At 38.4% G+C, this 22,839-nt stretch overlaps 1 protein-coding gene across 1 annotated transcript in view; it reads right to left on the reverse strand.

The window, feature by feature from the left end:
* slc1a9 (solute carrier family 1 member 9) overlaps window positions 1–22,839 on the reverse strand; it is a 48,495-nt gene that overhangs the window by 23,713 nt on the left and 1,943 nt on the right. The window contains 6 exon segments of the mRNA XM_061711442.1: window positions 388–484; window positions 487–513; window positions 1,408–1,513; window positions 5,270–5,523; window positions 8,493–8,645; window positions 10,641–10,802. Coding sequence (XP_061567426.1) covers window positions 388–484; window positions 487–513; window positions 1,408–1,513; window positions 5,270–5,523; window positions 8,493–8,645; window positions 10,641–10,797 — 794 coding nt within the window. The 5' untranslated portion in view covers window positions 10,798–10,802.

A 22,839-nucleotide genomic window follows, 5' to 3' on the forward strand; every position in this document is an offset into this window, starting at 1 on the left:
TTGGAGATCTTCCACCCCGGATCCCCAGGGAATCCACAACATTGTTCCAGGCCCCGGCTTCTGCTATTCCCCGGCATACCACAGACTCCAGCATGTCCCAGGGAAACCCTTGCTCTTTCCATCTGTCCACGTCCTTCACGAGCAAACTGTCTCCCCTCCTGTCCCTTTCAGTGTTCCCTGTCCGACGTAATAGCCCATTCCCACAATCTGTCCCGTGCACGCAGGCTGCTTCTCGTCCATCACTGTCGCTGACCTTTGCGTGTGGCATCTCCGAAATGTCAGAGCGCTGCGGCCGTTGGCCGAGAAGAGCGAAGACAGACACACATGGTATGCATGCTTGCAAAGACAGAGACACACAAATGCACACGGAGAATACGAGACACTGACCACATAATCAAGGAAACCATCGTCATGATAATTTCATTGAGGATGTTGAAGAAGTCGCACATGACCCTTCCCCGCTCACCCATCCTGCCCATGCAGATCCAAAGGTGATGAAGAAGCCAATCAAGCCTTGACAAAGACACAAAGCACCGAGTCAGCAGGAACCCCGACATGCAACGGAGTCAAAGAGTTTAGTGCAAACAAACAAACAAACAGACAAAAAGAGAGAGAGGTGAATAGATGCTAGCAGTACTCGAGTTGTAAAAAAGAAATCAGGGGGGATGGTGATTTATCATAGGGGGACAGATAATTTGTGCTGATTACAAATAATATAATATATAACAAATAATAGCAGTGACCAAAACACCTGCAGAAATACTGCAGGAATGACATAGCAGCAGTTAAATGCAGCCTTCTGTAAGCTTTAAATATCCACTGGGCTTACATCAAATACATCAAAACACAACAATAAAAAACAGTTTTCTGAACTTCATCAATATGACTCTGTCCTTCACAGGATAAGTAAAATGGATCACTGCAAAAACTCAAAATCTTAACAAGAATATTTGTCTTATTTCTAGTTAAAATGTCTCATTTTGGTAAAAAAAATCTCATTACACTTAAAACAAGACTCATCACTGGCAAAAACAAGTATTTTTACCTGTTTCAAGTAAATATTAACTTGAAATAAGTAGAAAAATTTGCCAGTGGAACAAGATTTTTTGTAATAAGAATCTTGTCCCACTGACAGATTTTCCTACTTATTTCAAGTGAAAATTTACTTGAAACAGGTGAAAATTGTCAAATAAGTTATTTTTCTGGTGATGACTCTAAATGTTGAAATAGGAGTAAAACCACATTCATTGATGAAATGACATAAGAGATGGAAAGGGGGGATGGCAGTTTCACAGGGGGGATGATTTTGACCGTTTTTATTTCAGGGGGGATGCCATCCCCCCTCATCCCCCCTCAACTCCAGTACTGGATGACATGTTGCACTTATAAACTGCTGCATTAACTCACCGAGGACATTCATGCCCCATTTGTATTCCAGCTTTTTCTTGCTCACTAATATGGGCTCGGTTTGGTTGGGTAGAGTAACCGGCACCTTTTTCAACACCGTCTGAACCTGAACAGAAGAGCACAGAGCAACATTCAGACCGGCGCTGGGACTGGTGCCGCCTTGATAGAACAATCTGAGCTCTGATTTTGCAACTCTAACTGCACATTGTGTAAAATGTAAAATTACTTAGCAGTAGGAATGGGCGATACTTTACCGTTCACGATATACCGTCAAAAAAATTCCCCACGGTAAGAATTTGTATCTCGCGGTAAAAACGATAAATTCCCTTTGATGACGTTTTTGTGTAAAGCTGATTTATGGTTCTGTGTTAAATCCATGCACAACATACGTGAAGGAAGGAAGGAAGGAAGGAAGGAAGGAAGGAAGGAAGGAAGGAAGGAAGGAAGGAAGGAAGGAAGGAAGGAAGGAAGGAAGGAAGGAAGGAAGGAAGGAAGGAAGGAAGGAAGGAAGGAAGGAAGGAAGGAAGGAAATGAGCCGGAAAGAAAGAAAGAAAGAAAGAAAGAAAGATATGAGCCTGAAAGAAAGAAAGAAAGAAAGAAAGATAGAAATGAGCCTGAAAGAAAGAAAGAAAGAAAGAAAGAAAGAAAGAAAGAAAGAAAGAAATGAGCCTTAAAGAAAGAAAGAAAGAAAGAAAGAAAGAAATGAGCCTGAAAGAAAGAAAGAAAGAAAGAAAGAAAGAAAGAAAGAAAGAAAGAAAGAAAGAAAGAAAGAAAGAAATGAGCCTTAAAGAAAGAAAGAAAGAAAGAAAGAAAGAAAGAAAGGAGCCTGAAAGAAAGAAAGAAAGAAAGAAAGAAAGAAAGAAAAAAAGAAATGAGCCTGAAAGAAAGAAAGAAAGAAAGAAATGAGCCTGAAAGAAAGCAAGAAAGAAAGAAAGAAAGAAAGAAATGAGCCTGAAAGAAAGAAAGAAAGAAAGAAAGAAAGAAAGAAAGAAAGATATGAGCCTGAAAGAAAGAAAGAAAGAAAGAAAGAAAGAAAGAAAGAAAGAAAGAAAGAAAGAAAGAAAGAAAGAAAGAAAGAAAGAAAGAAAGAAAGAAAGAAAGAAAGAAAGAAAGAAAGAAAGAAAGAAAGAGCAGTGATTTGGCTCCAAAGACTGAATGTGGTGATAGATTTATAGTTAAAAAGGTGGAGTTGAATTGGTATTTTTTTATCATCATTTTTATCGTTATCGGGATAAATGCCAGAAATGATCGTGATACATTTTTTAGTCCATACCGCCCATCCCTACTTAGCAGATGGCATTATAAACTCAGATATGTGTTTAAATAACTGACGAAACGAAGAACAAGAGATTCTCACATACAGTAAAAGACAACAAAGAGAAAGAAAAGAGACAAAGTGTTTGAGAGGGGAAGGATAACTCCTTCCTGCTGAAACAGACAGGCCTTTTTATCTTAGCTCAATTCCTAATGGGTATAAACAAAAGAATCAATGAAACAGAGATGCAGAGAGAAAAAGAAGACGGATGGACCACCACAGTGGAAGGAAAGAAGAGACGGGTCTGTCTGTTCAACAGAAGACGACTGGCTGAAGTAAATACAGATGGAGCAGTTCAAGTGTACAGTAGTAAAAACACTGATGTTGTACCAGTTAAGTGAACACACACACACACACACGTTAAAAAAACAAAACAGAAAAACCCCAACAGAACAGCAATGATTGAGACTAAGCTTAATGTTAAGGAATGTTTAGTACCAAACCGACGTATATTAACTAATCTTCTGCATATAAAGTTGAGGAGACACAGAAGCTTAGTTCCCTGTTGCGAACAAATGTCTGTTGTTGCTACATTAACTTGCACTGTCATTTAAACCAAAAACAGAGACATACTAATGACTTCAAGTAAGTAAAATCACAACACTAAATCTGACCTGAAGGGACATTTGGAAGTCATTACGAAGACTTAGATCTGTGACCATTAACCATTTTTCTTTTTATACTCTTCCTGTGATCCTCCATTACAAATCTTTGAGCTCTAAATCTTATTTTCTTTCATGTTAGTGTTACCAAGATCGATGGAGCCTCTAGGTAGGAAAAGCTAAGCCGATCCCCGAGTTACGTGCATCTGTACTCGGCTAAACAGAAAACAGAGGGAGACTCTTGTCCTCTTCATTTCAGGACACAAGACGGACCAAAAAAACAAACAACGACAAAAAACTCAGTTTAATTCAAGGGCGGCTGAGCAAGGAGGCGGTCAGCATGAAATAAAAAAGATTAGTTTAAACATTTGATCAAAACAGGAGTACCCATGTCTGGACAAACATGTATATTTACAGGGAGGGCTAATCAACTAATGGAGCGATCAATTAAAAGCATGCAAGCGTGGAGGACGCACACGTGGGAAACACAACTGGAATGCACATGGGAAAATGCATTTCAAAATAAAACACTAGGCTAAATGAAGTGTATAAAGGGGGGGGGGGGTTGCATTTTGCATAAGTTAGAAAGAACAATGGGAACCAAACCGTTACAGGCGCTCAGGTTATCTGAAAGTTGCAAGAAAATGACGTAACTTCTTAACTACATCACTGTTTCCTGCATTATGTTTATTTCTTAAAGGGGACCTATTATGAAAATCAAGTTTTTTCTTGCTTTAACATTTATAAAGTGGTCTCCCCTCAGCCTGCAAACTCAGAGAAGGAGGAAAGCAACCAAATTCTGCAGTGTCTGTACAGCCGCCCGCATGAGCCGTCCAGTGTGATGTGGATCTACGAGCCAATAAGATTCGGCTCCTGTCGTTACGTAACGACGGGAGCGATTTACATAGGTCGGCCTCCGATACGTGAAACCACGCCCACAACTAACTCCGCCGGCCGGAGCTTCCGCCATTTTTTCGTACTGGCAGGCCCGGTTCTACGAGGGTGCATAAGCATTGCACCCTCAGTTTATGTGTTTGCATGCTCAGTTGAAAAGACGAAAAGAAAACTGACAAATGCACGCGCGTTAAGCTTGATTTATGGTTCCGCGTTAAATCGACGGCGTAGGGTACGCGGCGACGCGCACCGTACGGTCGCGTCCCCGCGTATCCTACGCCGTAAGCTCTGCGTTGGTGCAACGCGGAACCATAAATCAGCCAGTGTCCGTCACTGATCTGCTTCCAGCAGTTTCCTGCACCAGCAAGACACTGCTCTCTGCTGCTCCGTTAACACAAAGTAACGATGGATATTCGGAAGTGGTTCAAGCACAACCACGCAAGCAAGTTTATATTTATGGTTATATTTATTTTTGTTATTTATTTTTCAATGTTTTATTTTCTGTTGCTAGATTGTCTGATGGGTGAGGTAGCCCAGACTAAATGTAGCATTTTCTTTGTTCTGCAGCAATATTGCTGCAATAAAGCATTTGAAATACACTTTAAATATTCTTGTTTTGCTAGTATCATTCCACTTGAAATTATGGGAAAATGCATAATTTAGTGTTGAATAACATGCCAGGCATGTGCACCCCCTCTGATCTGAGATGCAGCCTAGTCATCATTTTCTAGAACCTGCCCTGCGTAGCGGTGTATCGCGTCATTCAGGCAGCCAATCAGCACAGAGCCTCATTATCATAGCCCCGCCCACTCAGAATCCTGCATAGATAATGAGGTTAGAGACTGGGAAGATAAAGACATGGATCAGAAGCTGAATTTCTAATTTATTTAGCAAAAACAATCAAAAGCTTGTTTTTAAGACATTCAAGGCCTGTTTAAAATAGGTATTAGATGCCATAATAGCTCCCCTTTAAATTACAGTCTGACTTGAATCTAAGCAGAAAGCAAGATGACTAAAGAAAGTGTTGGATGTGACCCAGATGTGGCGGTACCTGTTGGATGCAGGCCTGCACCAGGTTCTCAGGGAACAGGTTTCTGAGCAGGTCCAGGAAGGCGTCCAGACTGCTGACCTCCTGGTTCTTCGGTACTGAGGTTGAGGTGCCGCCCCTCAGCTTAGGGTTCCCTGGGTGAATCCCCAGCACCAGGATGACCCCCAGGATGGCAGCGATCACCGTGGTCGACATGTAGTACACCATGGCTCTGCTCCCCATCCTGCCGCTGGAGCGGGCGTCAAGACCAGCGAGCCCTGGAGGAGGAGGGCCCAGTTATTTCTGGAAACATTCACGTCGCTCGGAAAATGTTTGTGCCACAAATGTGAGAATCATTTCATCCCAGATTCATTCTCATGGGCAACGTTTATTAAACCTTTCCTTTTCCTGTCATGAGAGGCTGTTGGAGATCTCAATAGCCTAGTGGCTCCTTGGAGCTAATTCAAAAATGTTCGACCTTTTTTTCTTCTTTTTTTTCTTTTTTTCTTTTTTTTCTTCTTTTTTTCTCTTTTTTTTCTTTTTTTTTTCTTCCTTTTTTCTTTTTTAATCTCGCCATTTTTACTTTTCTCGAAATTTTGATTTTTTTCTCAACATTTTGACTTTTTTCTCAAAATGTTTACGTTTCTCGACACTTCGACTTTTTTCTCGACATTTCAACTTTTTTCTTGAAGTGCATAATAAATGAAGCTCTTTTCAGAGCATTTTATCACAAATAGTTTCACGAACCAAAATACATTTTTTTTAATCTACAGTTTACCACCCAAGAGATAATTTAATCCAAGTTTGAGCAGTCTAATCATTGTGGTTTTTTGTAACTGATCTGAACCACATCCTGGTCTGAACCAGTTCATTCCCAGCAGTGCAGATGGGCCGGGGATGGACTTTGTGTTCATACTGGATCATCCAAGAATGATAATTCAAAAACAAACAAGATGGCAGAGAATTGCTCAGTACAACTTGGATCCACAGGTTTTTACAGAAAAGCTGACGCCAGTTATTGGCAGTTGTTCCTGCTCCACCACATGCTATTATGAATGTTAGTCTGGTTCAGGGGTCGGCAACCCGCGGCTCTAGAGCCGCATGCGGCTCTTTAGCGCCGCCCTACCGGCTCCCTGGAGCTTTTTCAAAAATGTTTGACCTTTTTATTCCTTTTTTTCTTCTTTTTGATTTTCTTTTTTTCCTTTTTTTCTTCTTTTTTTTCTTTTTTTCTTCTTTTTTCCTTTCCTTTTTAATTACGACATTTCGACTTTTTTCTCAAAATTTTGACTTTTTTCTCGACATTTTGACTTTTTTCTCAACATTTCGACTTTTTTCATGAAATTATCACTTTTTTCCTCAACATTTCAACTTTTTTCTCAACATTTCGACTTTTTTCTCGACATTTCGACTTTTTTCTGCAGATTGTACTTCAACATTAATCTTGACATTTCGACTTTTTTCTCGAAGTTTTGACTTTTTTCTCGACATTTCGACTTTTTTCTTAACATTTTGACTTTTTTCTCGACATTTCGGCTTTTTTTTACGAAATTTTGACTTTTTTCTCGACATTTCGGCTTTTTTTACGAAATTTTGACTTTTTTCTCGACATTTCGACTTTTTTCTCAAGATTGTACTTCAACATTAATCTCGACATTTTCGACTTTTTTCGAAAAAAAAATCTTCCCCCAGTTCTAACTAATATAGAAACATGCAGCATGTGTTGCCTTCATTCTAAGGCTTATACAAGACTTTTCATTTTTTGCGGCTCCAGACATATTTGTTTTTTGTGTTTTTGGTCCAATATGGCTCTTTCAACATTTTGGGTTGCCGACCCCTGGTCTGGTTGCTGCTCTGCCTGTGTGCTCCGTTTCTCTGACGGGTTGCACGCCTATCCAGTGGTGTCCACAAGCACTTTGTTTTGCATCTGTTAGAAACCTAGAATATCAAAGTTGAATCAAGACAACAAAAGAATAATGTATTTGTATCAGAGAAGAATAATAACAGGAGGAATAGCCGTGCAATAACATACCGCACCGTTGGTATAAAAAGAAAGAAATACAATTTTGGTCTCCTGAGTGTCTATAACTGAAATTGATTGTTTAGAAGGAGATGAATCAATTTGGATGTGCATAGTTTTTATCGGTTTATTGTGTATCTGTTACTTCATTTTTCTAAGAAATATCTATGAAGCCAAATCTTTCCACCCGATTCATCAAAATGTTAAAAAGCTTTTATGGCTTGTGTAAAACAAGTTCAATACTTTATTTGCCTTTTTGAGTTGCACTTGTTGTTTATAGACAGAAACTATCTGACTCTGTGGTCACATTCACTTCTCTTTTTGGGGTGAACAGATCCCGGCTATAAAAAGGCGAATCAGTGGTGGAAAGTAGGAGCAGTACTCGAGTTGTAAAAGAAAATCAGGGGGGATAGTGGATTTTATCATATCGGGACAGATAATTTGTGCTGATTACAAATAATATAATATATTATGAATAATAGCAGTGACCAAAACACCTGCAGAAATACTGCAGGAATGACATAGCAGCAGTTAAATGCAGCCTTCTGTAAGCTTTAAATATCCACTGGGCTTACATCAAATACATCAAAACACAACAATAAAAAACAGTTTTCTGAACTTATCAATATGACTCTGTCCTTCACAGGATAAGTAAAATGGATCACTGCTAAAAACCCAAAATCTTAACAAGAATATCTGTCTTATTTCTAGTTAAAATGTCTCATTTTAGTAAAAAAATCTCATTTCACTTAAAACAAGACTCATCACTGGAAAAAACAACAATTTTCACCTGTTTCAAGTAGATTTTAAATTGAAATAAGTAGAAAAATCTGCCAGTGGAAGATTGTTTTGCTTGTAATAAGAAGATAAATATTGTCCCACTGGTAGATTTTCCTACTTATTTCAAGTGAAAATTTACTTGAAACAGGGGAAAATGGTCAAACAAGATATTTTTCTGGTGTTATTTTTCTGGTGATGACTCTAAATGTTGAAATAGCAGTAAAACCACATTCATTGATGAAATGACATAAGGGATGGAAAGGGGGGATGGCAGTTTTACTGGGAGGATGATTTTGACCGTTTTTATTTAGAGTACTGAGTAGGAGACACATACAGAGGAAACTGCTCTTAAACAGGCCTTTCTAACGAAGGCTTTCGCAGGTCAACCATCTGTCATGAGATAAACAACATAATATACCATAGAAAGCTATTTGAATACATCTGGCTCACCTGTAATAAGGCTGGAGATGATTAGAGGCAGGATGAGCATCTTCAGCATCCTCATGAGGATGTCTCCAGGAAAGGAAACCATGGTGAGGACATTGCTGTCTGTCACCGCCATGTATCGCAGGAGCATCCCGAACAAAACTCCCAGGACAACGCCTGAGGAGGGGACAAAGTATGCACCATATATAACTTACTTTAAAAACAAAACTACCATCAAGTTCTTATTCCACAGTCGTCATTAAGCAAATTATGTTCATATTAATTTCTGCAAGCAGTCAGTAAACTACGGAGTATTAGGGCCAAACTAAGACAAAAAAAAAATGTAAATTACGAGAATAAAGTCATAATATAATGAGAATATAGTCGTAAAATTAAGTGAATAAAGTCATAATGTTGCGAAAATAAAGTCGTAATAGAATGAAGTCGTAATATTACGAGAATAAAGTCGTAACATTACGGGAATAAAGTTGTAATATTACGAGAATAAAGTCGTAACATTACGGGAATAAAGTCGTAACATTACGAGAATAAAGTCGTAATAGAATAAAGTCGTAATATTACGAGAATAAAGTCGTAACATTAAGAGAATAAAGTCGTAATATTACGAGAATAAAGTCGTAATAGAATAAAGTCGTAATATTACGAGAATAAAGTCGTAACATTAAGAGAATAAAGTCGTAATATTACGAGAATAAAGTCGTAACATTACGAGAATAAAGTCGTAATATTACAAGAATAAAGTGGTAATTGATGAGAATAAAGTCGTAATATTACGAGAATAAAGTGGTAATTTATGAGAACTCTAACAGGAAGAGCATCTTCTCCCTGTGTTAAAATGAGGAATATCTTGTGAAGTTATATTTATATATTATATTATATATTACGACTTTATTCTGGTAATTCTACAACTTTATTATTATTTTTTTTGTCTTAGTTTGGCCCTAATACTCCGTCGTAGTAAACAGTCAGGAAACTCGTTTTAAAGAAACATTCAGTAGCTGTTTTACATCGGTCATATATGGGATCACTGATAGCCATCTCCTGCAGTATAAACGGGTCCATATCTGAGTTTAAATCATCGTGACAAATTACACACAAAAATAACACACTCCTTAAGTTTGCAGGACTTCTTTGAGAAAAAACACAGCTATGGAAAAACATACCGAAGTGTTTACAGAAGCAGACTAAAGACAACAACACGCCTACAATATCTCATGGGAAAATGAGCATCCAGCGTGTACGTTTAGGTTCGCATGTGGTAAAATCTGCAGCGGATGAAACTGGATCCAAAAGAAAAGAAAAGAAAAAGCATAAAACCGACTACTAGTCAAAGATCTGGGGGTTGAGGATGCAAGCGTTAAGGCCTGTATCCAGTACTCGAGTTGTAAGAAAAAAATCAGGGGGGATGGTGGATTTTATCATATGGGGACAGATCATTTGTGCTGATTACAAATAATATAATATATTACAAATAATAGCAGTGACCAAAACACCTGCAGAAATACTGCAGGAATGACATAGCAGCAGTTAAATGCAGCCTTCTGTAAGCTTTAAATATCCACTGGGCTTACATCAAATACATCAAAACACAACAATAAAAAACAGTTTTCTGAACTTATCAATATGACTCTGTTCTTCACAGGATAAGTAAAATGGATCACTGCAAAAACTCACAATCTTAACAAGAATATTTGTCTTGTTTCTAGTTAAAATGTCTAATTTTAGTAAAAAAAATCTCATTACACTTAAAACAAGACTCATCACTGGAAAAAACAATTTTCACCTGTTTCAAGTAGATTTTCACTTGGAAGTGGAACCAGATTTTTTTGCTTGTAATAAGAAGATAAATCTTGTCCCACTGGCAGATTTTCCTACTTATTTCAAGTGAAAATTTACTTGAAACGGGTAAAAATTGTCAAATAAGTTATTTTTCTGGTGTTATTTTTCTGGTGATGACTCTAAATGTTGAAATAGCAGTAAAACCACATTCATTGATGAAATGACATAAGGGATGGAAAGGGGGGATGGCAGTTTTACAGGGGGGATGATTTTGGACCGTTTTTATTTCAGGGGGGGATGCCATCCCCCCTTATCCCCCCTCAACTCCAGCACTGCCTGTATGGTCACAGAAACGTCTCCGCTCATGCATACCCAGAACGGTGAGTCCCAGCAGCAGGGTGTGGGTGTTGCGGCTGCAGTGGCCGGCATCTTTAAACGCCAGCTCTGTGCTGTCATCTCGCGGCGCTGCTGCTTCTTCTTCTTTCTCCTTCTTTGTGTTGGACTGGTTGGCTGTTGGCTTGTTTGTCATCCTGCCTGTGAAGACAAAGAAAGATTTTTACTGTTGATGCTTTTTCCAAAATGTTTGACCTTTTCTTATTCTTTTTTTCCCCTTTTTTTCCTCTTTTTTTCTTCTTTTCTTCTTTTTTTCTCTTTTTATTCTTTTTTCTTTTTTTCTCTTTTTTCTTCCTTTTTTCTTTTTTAATCTCGACATTTCGACTTTTCTTGAAATTTTGACTTTTTTCTCAACATTTCGACTTTTTTCTCGAGATTGTTCTTCAACATTAATCTCGGCATTTCGACTTTTTTCTCGACATTTCGATTTTTTTCTTGAAGTGCATAATGAAAAAAAGTCTTCCCCCAGTTCTAACTAATATAGCTACATGCAGCATGTGTTGCCTTCATTCTAAGGCTGATACAAGACTTTTCATTTTTTTGCGGCTCCGGACATATTTTTTTTTTGTGTTTTTGGTCTAATATGGCTCTTTCAACATTTTGGATTGCTGACTCCTGGGTTCTATGAAATCTGAGGCTGATTAAGTCGTTGTTTATGATAAATACACTAAACTGATACCGTTTCTGATGCTGCACCCTTGGATTTTGATATTTCCTGAAAAAACATATTTCCCTGTAACTACTTGTGATTGGATAATTGTTTTTGAAACGTGATAAGTTTAGAAACAACAACAAGACAAACAGGACCACCTATGGTTCACACAGCATAAATGCCCCAAATGAACGTCCTGTGTGTATGTGGTTTCTGAGGGAGATAAAGATGCATGACTGCAGGCAACCCAAACACAGCAGGGAATAGCTAAACAGGACACGAGGAAACAACTCAAGAGATGTAATCTGTGCATCATCCTTTTACACGGAAAATGGAAAAACAGCGGGAGATTAAGTTCAACACAATATAGAGTTGCTGAGGAGGAGATGAGTCAACTGTGAGTCTTTTGGCCGTGGGACTGTGCTTGGACCAAAAGTAAAGTGTGAACTGATCCTTGCAAAAGTGATGGTGAAGGTTTCTACAGTTGCTGCAGCTGGAGACTAGGGATGGGCGGTATGGACTAAAAAATGTATCACGATAATTTCTGTCATTTTTCCCGATAACGATAAAAATGACGATAAAAAAAATACCTATTCAACTCCACCTTTTTAACTATAAATCTAAAACCACATTCAGTCTTTGGAGCCTTTCTTTCTTTCTTTCTTTCTTTCTTTCTTGCTCTCTTGCTTGCTCATTTCTTTCTTGCTCATTTCTTTCTTGCTCATTTTTCTTTCTTGCTCATTTATTTATTTATTTCTATCTTTCTTTTCTGGCTCATTTCTATCTTTGTTTCTTTCTTTTCTGGCTCATTTCCTTCCTTCCTTCATGCACACGTACGTTGTGCGTTGATTTAACGCAGAACCATAAATCAGCTTTACACAAAAACGTCATCAACGGGAATTTATCGTTTTTTACCGCGAGATGACAAATTCTTACTGTGGGGAATTTTTTTGACGGTTTATCGTGAACGGTAAAATATCACCCATTCCTACTACAGACTCTGATTTCCAGTTCTAACGGATGCACAAGAAACTGCCCCTGGATGTCTTAAGCTGGACATACCAGTCTAGGAAACACACCTTGGGATGGTGGTAGAGTGACAACCAAACTAGCATCAACAACAGACACCCAAAATGTTGAGCAGTGGCGCTCCAGTGAAGGATTGTTGTCAGTTTTGCAGTAAAAACTTGTTGATCCGAGGCGTTAGCAAGAATTCTGCCACTGTCTTGATTATTGTGAACAGTAGCTCCTAGATGCTCCTGTATGAATCACTGTATAAATCCTGAATCCACCCTGTTGCAAAGGCGTACGTGCCTTTTGTACTGGTGAAAATATCTATCGGTGAGAGGGTACCAGAGCTATTTCTGCAAGAGAATATTTATGCAAGGTGAATGGATTTTGGCTGGCAAGGCGACCAATATGTCTTATATTCAACTCCACAGTTTACGGGACTTCAGAGCAGCTGTCCAGGTGGGGATAAACCATGTTTGAACTTTTGCAGTTGAGTTATATTACATGTTTTGACATCTTATGAGTGCACTGTGATGTAGTCATGTATCCTGCTGTCAGGTGGAGACAGCAACTGAGAGCCAGGATCCACAAAAGAATATAGTTCCTTGTGTAAGAACAATAATCTTTAATGTTGATATAATTCTGATCTTGCACTATTCTTTCTAATAAATACAAAACTTCAAATAAAAAGCAGACAATTAATCCAATACTTTTGACGATTGTTGCAGACAAAGCCTTAGATGGTATTTCCTTGAAAGATCATCTGTTGAACTGAAATGGATTAAAATGATATTAACTGAATTATAACTGATCAAAAAGGGGCTAAATTAGATCATAATGAATTGTATGTAATTAGAAAGTAAATCTGGAAAGCGTGTCCCTGGTAAAGTCTATGAAGGGAAAGTCCAGATAATAGTTCAACCTCAGACGCAGGAGGAAAAAAACTGGTTCTGTCCCGGACGTGGAACTCGGATGCCCCTCTTTAGCGTTGCTAGAGTAAAAGAGAGAGCACGGGAAACCCCCCAGGGTTACTGTGGGTCGTGCTTTGGGAGTACGGGATGATACTGGGTCTGTTGCTATGGGTCATTCAATCCCTACACACAGGGAGCAACAGTTTGGTCCACATTGCCGGTAAAAAGTCAGAATTATTCCAGGTGGGAGTTGAAAGTGTTTCCAAGGTGTGGTCCAACTGGGAGAAAGCTTTGAGACAGAATTAAAACACACCGGATATATATATATATATGTATATATATATATATATATATATATATATATATATATATATATATATATATATATATATATATATATATATATATATATATATATATATATATATACATACTGTAAATATATATATTGTTACGAAGTACTGTTGCAGTAACTGTCATTGTCCCCGGTTTAAATGAGTTTATTTAGACCAGGGATCAGCGGCTCTTTAGCGCCGCCCTGGTGGCTCCCAGGAGCTTTAAAAAAAAAAGTCTTCTTTTTTTTTCTTTTTTCCTTTTTTTCTCTTTTTTCCTTTTTTTCTTTTTTTCTTCCTTTTTCCTTTCCTTTTTAATCTCGACATTTAGACTTTTTTTTTCAACATTTAGACTTTTTTCTCGAGATTGTCCTTCAATTCAATTCAATTCAATTCAATTTTATTTGTATAGCGTCTACAACAAATGTTGCCTCTGGGATCTTTCCAGAGACCCAGAACATGACCCCCGAGCAATTATTACATAAACAATACTTACAACAATACTTCAATATTAATATCTCAACTACAACTACAACTAATATTAATTCTCAACATTTCGACTTTTTCTTCGGCATTTCGACTTTTTTCTCGAGATTGTACTTCAACATTAATCTCGACATTTCGACTTTTTTCTCAACATTTTGACTTTCTTCACTAAATTTTGACTATTTCCTTGTCATTTCGACTTTTTTCTTGACATTTCAACTTTTTTCTCATGGTTGTACTTCAACATTAATTTTGACATTTCAACTTTTTTCTCGACATTTCGACTTTTTTCTCGAAGTGCATAATGAAAAAAAAAATCTTCCCCCAGTTATAACTAATATAGATACATGCAGCATGTGTTTTTGTGACTTTTAATTTTTTGCGGCTCCAGACATATTAGTTTTTTGGGTTTTTGGTCCAATACGGCTCTTTCAGCATTTTGGGTTGCCGACCCCTGGGTTAGACTAAACACAGCTGCAGGTGTATTAATAAAAGTGGTGAACTGACAAACACGCAGCAACACTTGGCATTGCTGATAACGAAGAATCTGATGAAGATAAAACCCCAGCATGACATTTGATACAAACAGTGTTACATACAATCTGCTAAATGTTGACACCCTAGACTGCTGTATGAGTTTCAGTTTCTGTTCAGCGTTTCTTCATTTGTTTTGACTCTTTTTCTAAAGTTCCTGATCATCTCTTGTGTTCCTTTGCAGATCTCAAAACACAGAAAATTATACAGTATACAAGGTTTGCATCCAACACCCAACCGAGTTCATAAAACTTGTTTAAGTGAGCAGACTCCACACACACACACACACCTGCTGCCAATCATGAAAACACATTTTAAACATCAACACACGATTGTTATCGCAGCGATCCAGCTTCCACCACCACAGGCGCAGAGTTGAGGCATGTTGAGGCAAGACAGGCTTCAACGAGAATACATCTGCTTTCTAATAACTGAGAAGCATCAGAGGCCCCATCCTTTAAATATTAATCATTTATAAACACATGCAGTCATGTCAAATCTTTGTGATGAGAACGAATGTCACATTCCCTAACAGTCAGTCGCAGTCAGGCAATCTTATAATCCATCAGCTTAGTACATGGCATTGTCTGCATGCATAATATTTATATGCTCATACACATTTATCACAATCCCAGTTCAGGAGGACGGCACAAACAAAAGTCACCTACTGGTTGATCTGCTTGCATGTTTCACCTCCTGCTGCCTGCGGCCATGCCTCTCAGCAAAGGTTGCCCGTCCGAACGCTCTCTAAGTCGGATTGCCGGGGTGATCTGAAACCGTACATTTTAGGGGCGGAGAATCTCCTGTAAAGTTTCAATCGCAGAGATGTAATCCTCGGTCAATGGAGTGCTGAGAGGAGGAGCGGGGGAGGATGCGCCGCTGCGTGTGACAGTCTTTACAAATCCTCTTTCCAATTTTTACATCATTGTTTGTAGGAACACCGTTTTGTAATATCAGTCGTTTTCACGTATTTCTGCAGATGTGAGAGATAATGCGGTTATCGTGAATTTCATTTGGGGATAAGGTGGTCAGAGTCGGACAGATCCAGACCTCCATAAACAAGGTTGTGATTATATGAGGCAGATACAATTAAAGGTAAAACCTGTTGTCTATTTTGGTGCAAATGAAATAATCCAAACATACAGGATAGTTTAGTCTGTTCTTCGATGTTTGTCACGAACAGGGTCAACCGAGGCCCTGAAATAATAACGAAAGAGAATACGCCTCGCAAAGCAGGAGGTGATGAGGAGCAGAAGCACAAGCAATGTCAGATCTTTATCAAAGCAGACAACTGTGGGACAATGACAAGGAGCATGAGCAATCAAAATTGTAAAATTAGAAGATGCAGAACAACATTTGGTCAGTCATCCCTTTCATTGCTGGGTACACACCTATGGAATTCTTTACCACCAGAAATAAAATCCCAAACAGAATTAAGGATGTTTAGTGCTAAAGCTAAACATTGGCTTAAGCAGCAGCAGAAATGCCAACATTAACTTTCAAGTCATTGTCAGTACAGTATTTTACTAATGTTTAATGTATTTAACTTGTGCAATTTTTAATCTAAATTTTGAAGCTGTGTTTATTTGTTTATGATATCTGTTCACTGTATTATTCACTGTATTTGTATTATTAGGGACCGAGCACCAGCAAGGCTTGTGCGAAGCCCTATTGAAATCGGAAAGATTATTATTAAATTATTATTATTTTATCCGAAAACAATTGCGTTTTTGAGGCGCATAACTTACTCGAAAAGTTGTGAAACTTGGCACGCACGTCCCACGTGGCGAAAAATTACGTATTCTAATAGTGTCAAAAAGGGGCGTGGCCTAATGGCTCAACAGCCCCCCCTAGAAAACTTTGTGCCTCAAGCCCCACAATACGGTTTGACGTACATGCACGAAAATCGGTACAAACCTGTATCATGGCGCAACTTAAAGAAAAGTCTCTAGGCGCCATGGCCGAAACCGAACAGGAAGTCGGCCATTTTGAATTAATCGTGTCATTTTGGCGCAATTTATGCCATTTTCACATGACGTACTTTAACGAACTCCTCCTAGCAGGATCGTCCGTTCGACATAAAACTCGCTCAGGAGACACAAAAGACGTTAGTAGAGGATGGCAATGCCCAGGACTGTCAGTAGGTAGGAGCACGGGGACGTTAACGATGAAAAGTTATCAAATCGTGAGTTTTCGTGAAATGGCGTGGCCGTGGCGCCGCGTCAAACTTCAACACTAAACAGGAAGTAATACTAGTAGCTGATTGGCCGATATGTGATTCTGCCATAACCTTTGAATGGTTTGACATAGAGAGTCATGGGTGGTGTCATCAGACTTGGTTTTGAGTCCTTTACCATAATTGTTTAAAATTGCAAGTGGGAGGTCCCGTTTATCGCTGCTTGCAGCTTTAATTTTATTTTGTATTCAGTATCTTTGATCCTTTTTTTGCCTGACCAGGGACAAAGATTGCAAATTAGCTGAAGCTAGACGTCTTGTATGCATCACATTTTTCATTCTTTGTGAAAATGTTGTATGTATCATCCCTGTTAAATAAACATTAAAATAAAAAAAAAAAGCTGCAAGGACACTCTCAAGGACCCCGATGCTGAAAGTGTATCCTCCCTTCCAGCAGACAGATTGTTTTCCTGCTCCAGAAAACGTCAGCGCTGCCTCGAGACATAACATAGCTGGCCTCAAGGAATCACTTGTGTTGGCTCGGCTCATCTGAGGAGAAGTACCTCACCTATTAAGTTTCTAATGTCTTCCCTGAAAGGTTGTGAAGACCGTCCAGCGTGGGAATAAAAGGCCTTTTATTTAGTACTTTAGCATCTGCGAGAAGATGCAGAAATACAAGCCAGGCTGCCCACGCAGTTTACATTAACTCTAGTATTTTGTCCCAGCATGACAAGTAAGACTCCAGACCACGAGACGTTTGTCTCCGAAGAGGAATTCCTCACATTTTTTAAGATGAGCTTTGAAAACATATTTTAGTAATGACAGCTGCTGCACGAACGTAGAGGTACAACTTCAAAGAGAGCTGAGTGTGTGGTAAAGTAACATCGCATTAGCCCGAGATAGAAGTTTATGTGCCCTTGTTAGCCAAATACAACCACATGACAGATGGTCATGAGCTTTAAAAATACTGGCGAACGCATAAAACCGAGACAACAAAAGTACCGGTAGTCCTACGCTGCTCACGACGGCGCTCACATTCAGTCTCCACATGGTCATAATCTTCAAGCATATCATCTTAATCGTCACTGGTTTCAATGCCCAGTCACAGAATCAGTTTGATTGTTGTAAATCAGCCCAAAATGCACATACCATCAAAGCAGGACTCATTTCAGTTCCTCCATTACAGGCTCATGAAAGTCAATTTTCGTGTTCAATGTTATAAATCCAACCGAGTCTCCAGCCAATCCCGAACGGGGGTTCAAGAATCAGCACTGGAGTCCAACTTATTCATGCAAAAGTTAAGAACTTACATCTCTAATCTGCCTTTTAAAACTTCTCCATCAATTTTTATTTGGTATTTATTTGGAATTGGGTAAATCAGCCTTTTCCTTTTATGCACCGCAAGCTTGGAATGAGCTACAACACATACTTGAAATATTTACCCTCTCTTAACCTGTTCAAACATATGTTAAAATCAGTTTTCACAGAACAATGTCATTGTTTTTAATCAAGTGTCATTTTTGTCATGAATTCTTTTTAACTTTCTGATCTTTGTATGTTTTATGTTTGTTTCTTGTTTTGATATTTTTTTATTTTTTGTAAAGTTACTTATCCTTGTATGTATTTTCTTTTATATGAAACTGAATTTATTTTTCTGCTGCCGTCTTGACCAGGACTCCCTGGCAGAAGAGATATTGTATCTCAATGGGACTTTCCTGGATAAATACAGGATAAATAAAAAAATGTATAACAATCTCTACTTCACTGTTTCTCAGATCATTTTATCGTCTCATAAACTTATTGTTTTTAAGGTTTTGTACTCCTCTTTGCAACGTCGCTTCAGTTCATTGAGGTTTGAAGGCACAGCTCTCTGAAGCGTTCACAGCTTTTCAATAAACGGACCTCTGTACTTCGACTTGGCCATTTCAGGGCCGTCATTCTCTTGTAGATTTACTACAAGTACAATTACTTTGTTGCAGATATACTTTAAGATCATTTTCCTCTTGTATGACCACATTTTGGCTAAGCTTTAGCTGCTGGACAGATGGCCTCGCATTTAACTCCACAATGATCTCCTGCACAGACGAGTGTCGACTCAACTGCTGCGGCGTGTCCCGGTCCTGCAGCTGCGTAAAAACCCTAAATCAACTTCCCCTTTCCACCATGTTTGACAGTTGGCCTGATTTGCTAATAACGTGTGTTTCAAATTAGAAACTTTGGTCTCGTCTGTTCCACAGGTCTTGCCACCTCACTAAGCTAACGTGCTCGGTCATTGTATTTTTGGGGCGTTCTCCTGGCAACTGCGGCAAACAAACCATAGTTGCTTTTTCAAATTGCAATGTCACATACTTTAACGACTGACATGCTAACTGAGGCCCGCAGCCTCTGAAAGGTAACAATTTTCCAACAATTTCTTTGAGAATTGCACTGTCTGACCTTGCAGTGAACTTGCTGGAATGTCCACTCTTGGCAACGGTCTTGAATGTTTTCCACTTGTGAATAATCTTTCTCGCTGCAGAATGACGTACTCCAAACTGTTTGAAAATTGCCTTACAACACTTCCCAGATTGATGGGCGGCAACAACTGGTCCTCTAAGATCATTACTAGTGTCTTTCCTCCTTAGCATTGCATCAACCTGAATGCTTGACAGCAGCAAAGATCCAACACTTCTGATTTTAATGAGGTGCTGACTGGTTGCTGATTAATTGATCTGAGTGCATCTGATTAACCGCCCCGGGCTGGTGCGTACCCCCTTAATCCTGAGGGTTTTTATGCATTTTGGCAGAGCTAGGTAGAGTAGCCAAAAATTGTACTCAAGTAAAAGTACTGTTACTTCAGAATAATATGACTCAAGTAGAAGTAAAAAGTAGTCATCCAAATAATTACTTGAGTAAAAGTAAAAAAGTACTTGGTGAAAAAACTACTCAAGTACTGAGTAACTGTTGAGTAAAGTCTGATTTATTTTTTTAACACAACCATTCAAACTACAAAATAATCATCTTCAGCCAAATTAAATCAATAAAATAATAAAATTAATTAAAATTAATAAAAAATAAAAAATTGCTTAAATTAAAATAAGCTTAAAGTAAATTCAAGTACTTTAATAAATAAAAAAATAAATTAAGCACAAGTAGCACAAAATTTCAAGCCTTTGTACTTTTCTTTTTTAACCAGGCAGAACTAGAACAAACATGAACTCATAGAAACTCTGTGTGTGTTTGAGTCTGTGTAAATGTGACAAAACATGCAAAAACAAACATTTTTCCCAAAGAATCACTCAGTGATGTCATGAGATTGACGCGTACGCGGATAAAAGGGATAAAAGAAAAGTAACAGCTCAACGTAGCCTAATGTAGCGGAGTAAGAGTAACAGTTTCTTCTTCACAAATCTACTCAAGTAAAAGTAAAAAGTATAGTGATTCAAAACTACTCCTTAAAGTACAAAATTTTCCAAAATTCACTCAAGTAAATGTAATGGAGTAAATGTAACTCGTTACTACCACCTCTGCATTTTGGCAAATGGTTTTATATGAATTTGAATAATTTTCCTCTGAATTCCCTGTTTTAATTCTGCAAGTCATTACAATAATGAACAAAAATGAACCGTTGTGACTCTTTTTCGCGGCCTATAATCAGCGGTGGACCGGTCCACATGCATGCTACTGCAGACCCCATGACCCTGCAGAGGGAGAGGCAGGTGTAGATAAAGCATGCATGGATGGACTTGTTTGTAATTATGAAGATAACAACAAACCGCACAATAAATAGACCAAAAAATGCCTAATCGTACGCCCTATAGTTCCCTCTGAACGCGTCTACGTGTGTTCTATTAATATAGAGCATGTTGCAATACATGGTTGAGGAGGCATCAGTGTGCGTGTGTGCTTGTAACGACGGGTGTGCATGGGTGTCTGTGTGTCCCAGGGGATTATTTCCAGCGGTTGATTGTTTGGTGTGAGCTTTGCACAGGGATGGAGATGTAATCCTCACCCCGCCCCTCCACCACCCTCATTCAACAGAGGGAGAGGAGGATGGGAAGTGCAGCATTGCAACGCCGCACTACAATTCTTTTCACAATACTAGCTAGGAGTGTCACACAACCATCTAAGAGTGCAAAGACATGACTATGAGTAGAAGTATAAGCGAGAAACGTTAGGAAATTCATCATGCTGTCACAGAGGATAAGTGTTTTCCCAGTCTCGTCTTAGCTGGGAGTGGTAGTATTAGTGTCTTTGTTAGATGTTAAATCTGATTAGTGATATCACTTTCACTACTATTTAGTTTGGCATTTGTTTTCTGCCCATGATTTATTATCCAACAACTTGTCATCTTAAAAATGAAGGATATTCTCACATTTCAAAGCTTTTCATGAAAACTTCTCATTCATTTTGATTGACGTGCCTTGTTGCTCAGTTGATCAGTAACTTAATCAATTCAACTCTACTTTGCTGCAGTCTTGATTAAATCTCAGATTAAGTAGTTCTTAAACATCTTGACTGGTACAGCTCAAACTGTAATATACAGTAAACACTTAGAACAGGGGTGTCAAACTCATTTTGCTTGGCGGGCTGGATTTGACCAATTTTTTTCTCGCGGGCCGCACGCTCAAAATAACAAAAACGGTGCGGAAAATTTTTTCTCTAATTCTTTTTTTTTTACTATTGTTATCTAATCCAATATCAGTTTAGTTACTTTTAAAGGAAATATGCACTTTGTTTACACTCTAATTATGTAAAATATATTTCTTCAGGATCTTTTCTTGATATTTCTCATTTTTTTTCAAATTATGTAAGATACTTTTACTATCATTTTACAAAGATAAACAGAAACAAGTATGTTTTTTTTATATTTCGCTTTTTATAGGAAATTTAATTAAAAGTAAAATCTTTCTTATTACATCCCAGAGTGTTTCTTTTTGATTTAGAGATTTTTCCAGTACAATTAAGTGTATTTATTTTTTTAAATTGGCACGTATATTTACGCCAGTGTGCCGAAAAAGTCAGCACTTCTTTTTCAACTGTTTTACTTTGTCACTATCCTCGTATTCAAAACTGAAATTCTCCGAATAAATATCTTCTATCATCTTTTTTAGCAGTGATATTTTTCCTGCGAAAATATATAATAGTAGTCAGTTAATAAAAATAAACGACCGTCTACAAAGAAATAAAATCGGCAAATGCATTCTAAAAAACTAAAAAAATGTCAAAAACTGCTCTATTTGTGGAATAACGATGGATTTGTAGAAGAAATATATTATCGGATATGCTGCGATTCATGGCAATTATTTATGCCTTCCTTTTTAGTAAATTAACATTTCGTTTTTTTGCGTTGGAAACTTCTCGCGGGCCGCATGAAAATCTCTCTCGGGCCGCATGAGGCCCGCGGACCGCACATTTGACATCCCTGACTTAGAAAACTTTCAGAGAGTCCTTCATCCTACAAGTATATCATCTCTGGCTAAGCTAGAGCTCTGATTCCTATAAAGTTTATGTCAATTCAAAATAATCAATTTTAAAATCCGATAAATCTGATAGAAATGTACATTTATTCACTGCTGTGAAAGTAAAACACCCTCAGTATTTCCCTGCTGGAGCTGCAGCGGCCGACTCCTCCCACAAACGGACAACGGCCTTCAAACGCGTGCCCGCTGAGCGGCTTGGCCGGATCGCTTCATCTGGAGGGTTAAACGGTGTTTATTAACTCTGTCGGCGACTGTCAGCGCCAATCAGATCAGCACTGCAACTCAGTGATCCGATCTGACTGCACGCAGGTCAGCGCGCTTCTGCACTTACTCTAACCCCTTCTGGGATAAATAGGATTTGACAATCCTCGTAGACTTGTCCCCGCTTGAATCAGAACCACCGGGACAAATTTGTAAAGTGCAGATGAGCATCATTGCTGGAAAGGATTGTATTGTTTTGTTTTTTTTGCATGTTTGGTTGGTTCATCACAGGATGGAAGACGGTGTGACTGTTTTTGCATCATACACTTGTTTGATGAGCAATAAATTGACATGTGGATCGCAGGAGGGTTTGACTTCAGATTGATGGAAGTGTGGCAGCTCCATTTAGCCACA

The sequence above is a fragment of the Cololabis saira genome, chromosome 21 (assembly GCF_033807715.1).
Source record: "Cololabis saira isolate AMF1-May2022 chromosome 21, fColSai1.1, whole genome shotgun sequence".
Classification (NCBI taxonomy): Eukaryota; Metazoa; Chordata; class Actinopteri; order Beloniformes; family Belonidae; genus Cololabis; species Cololabis saira.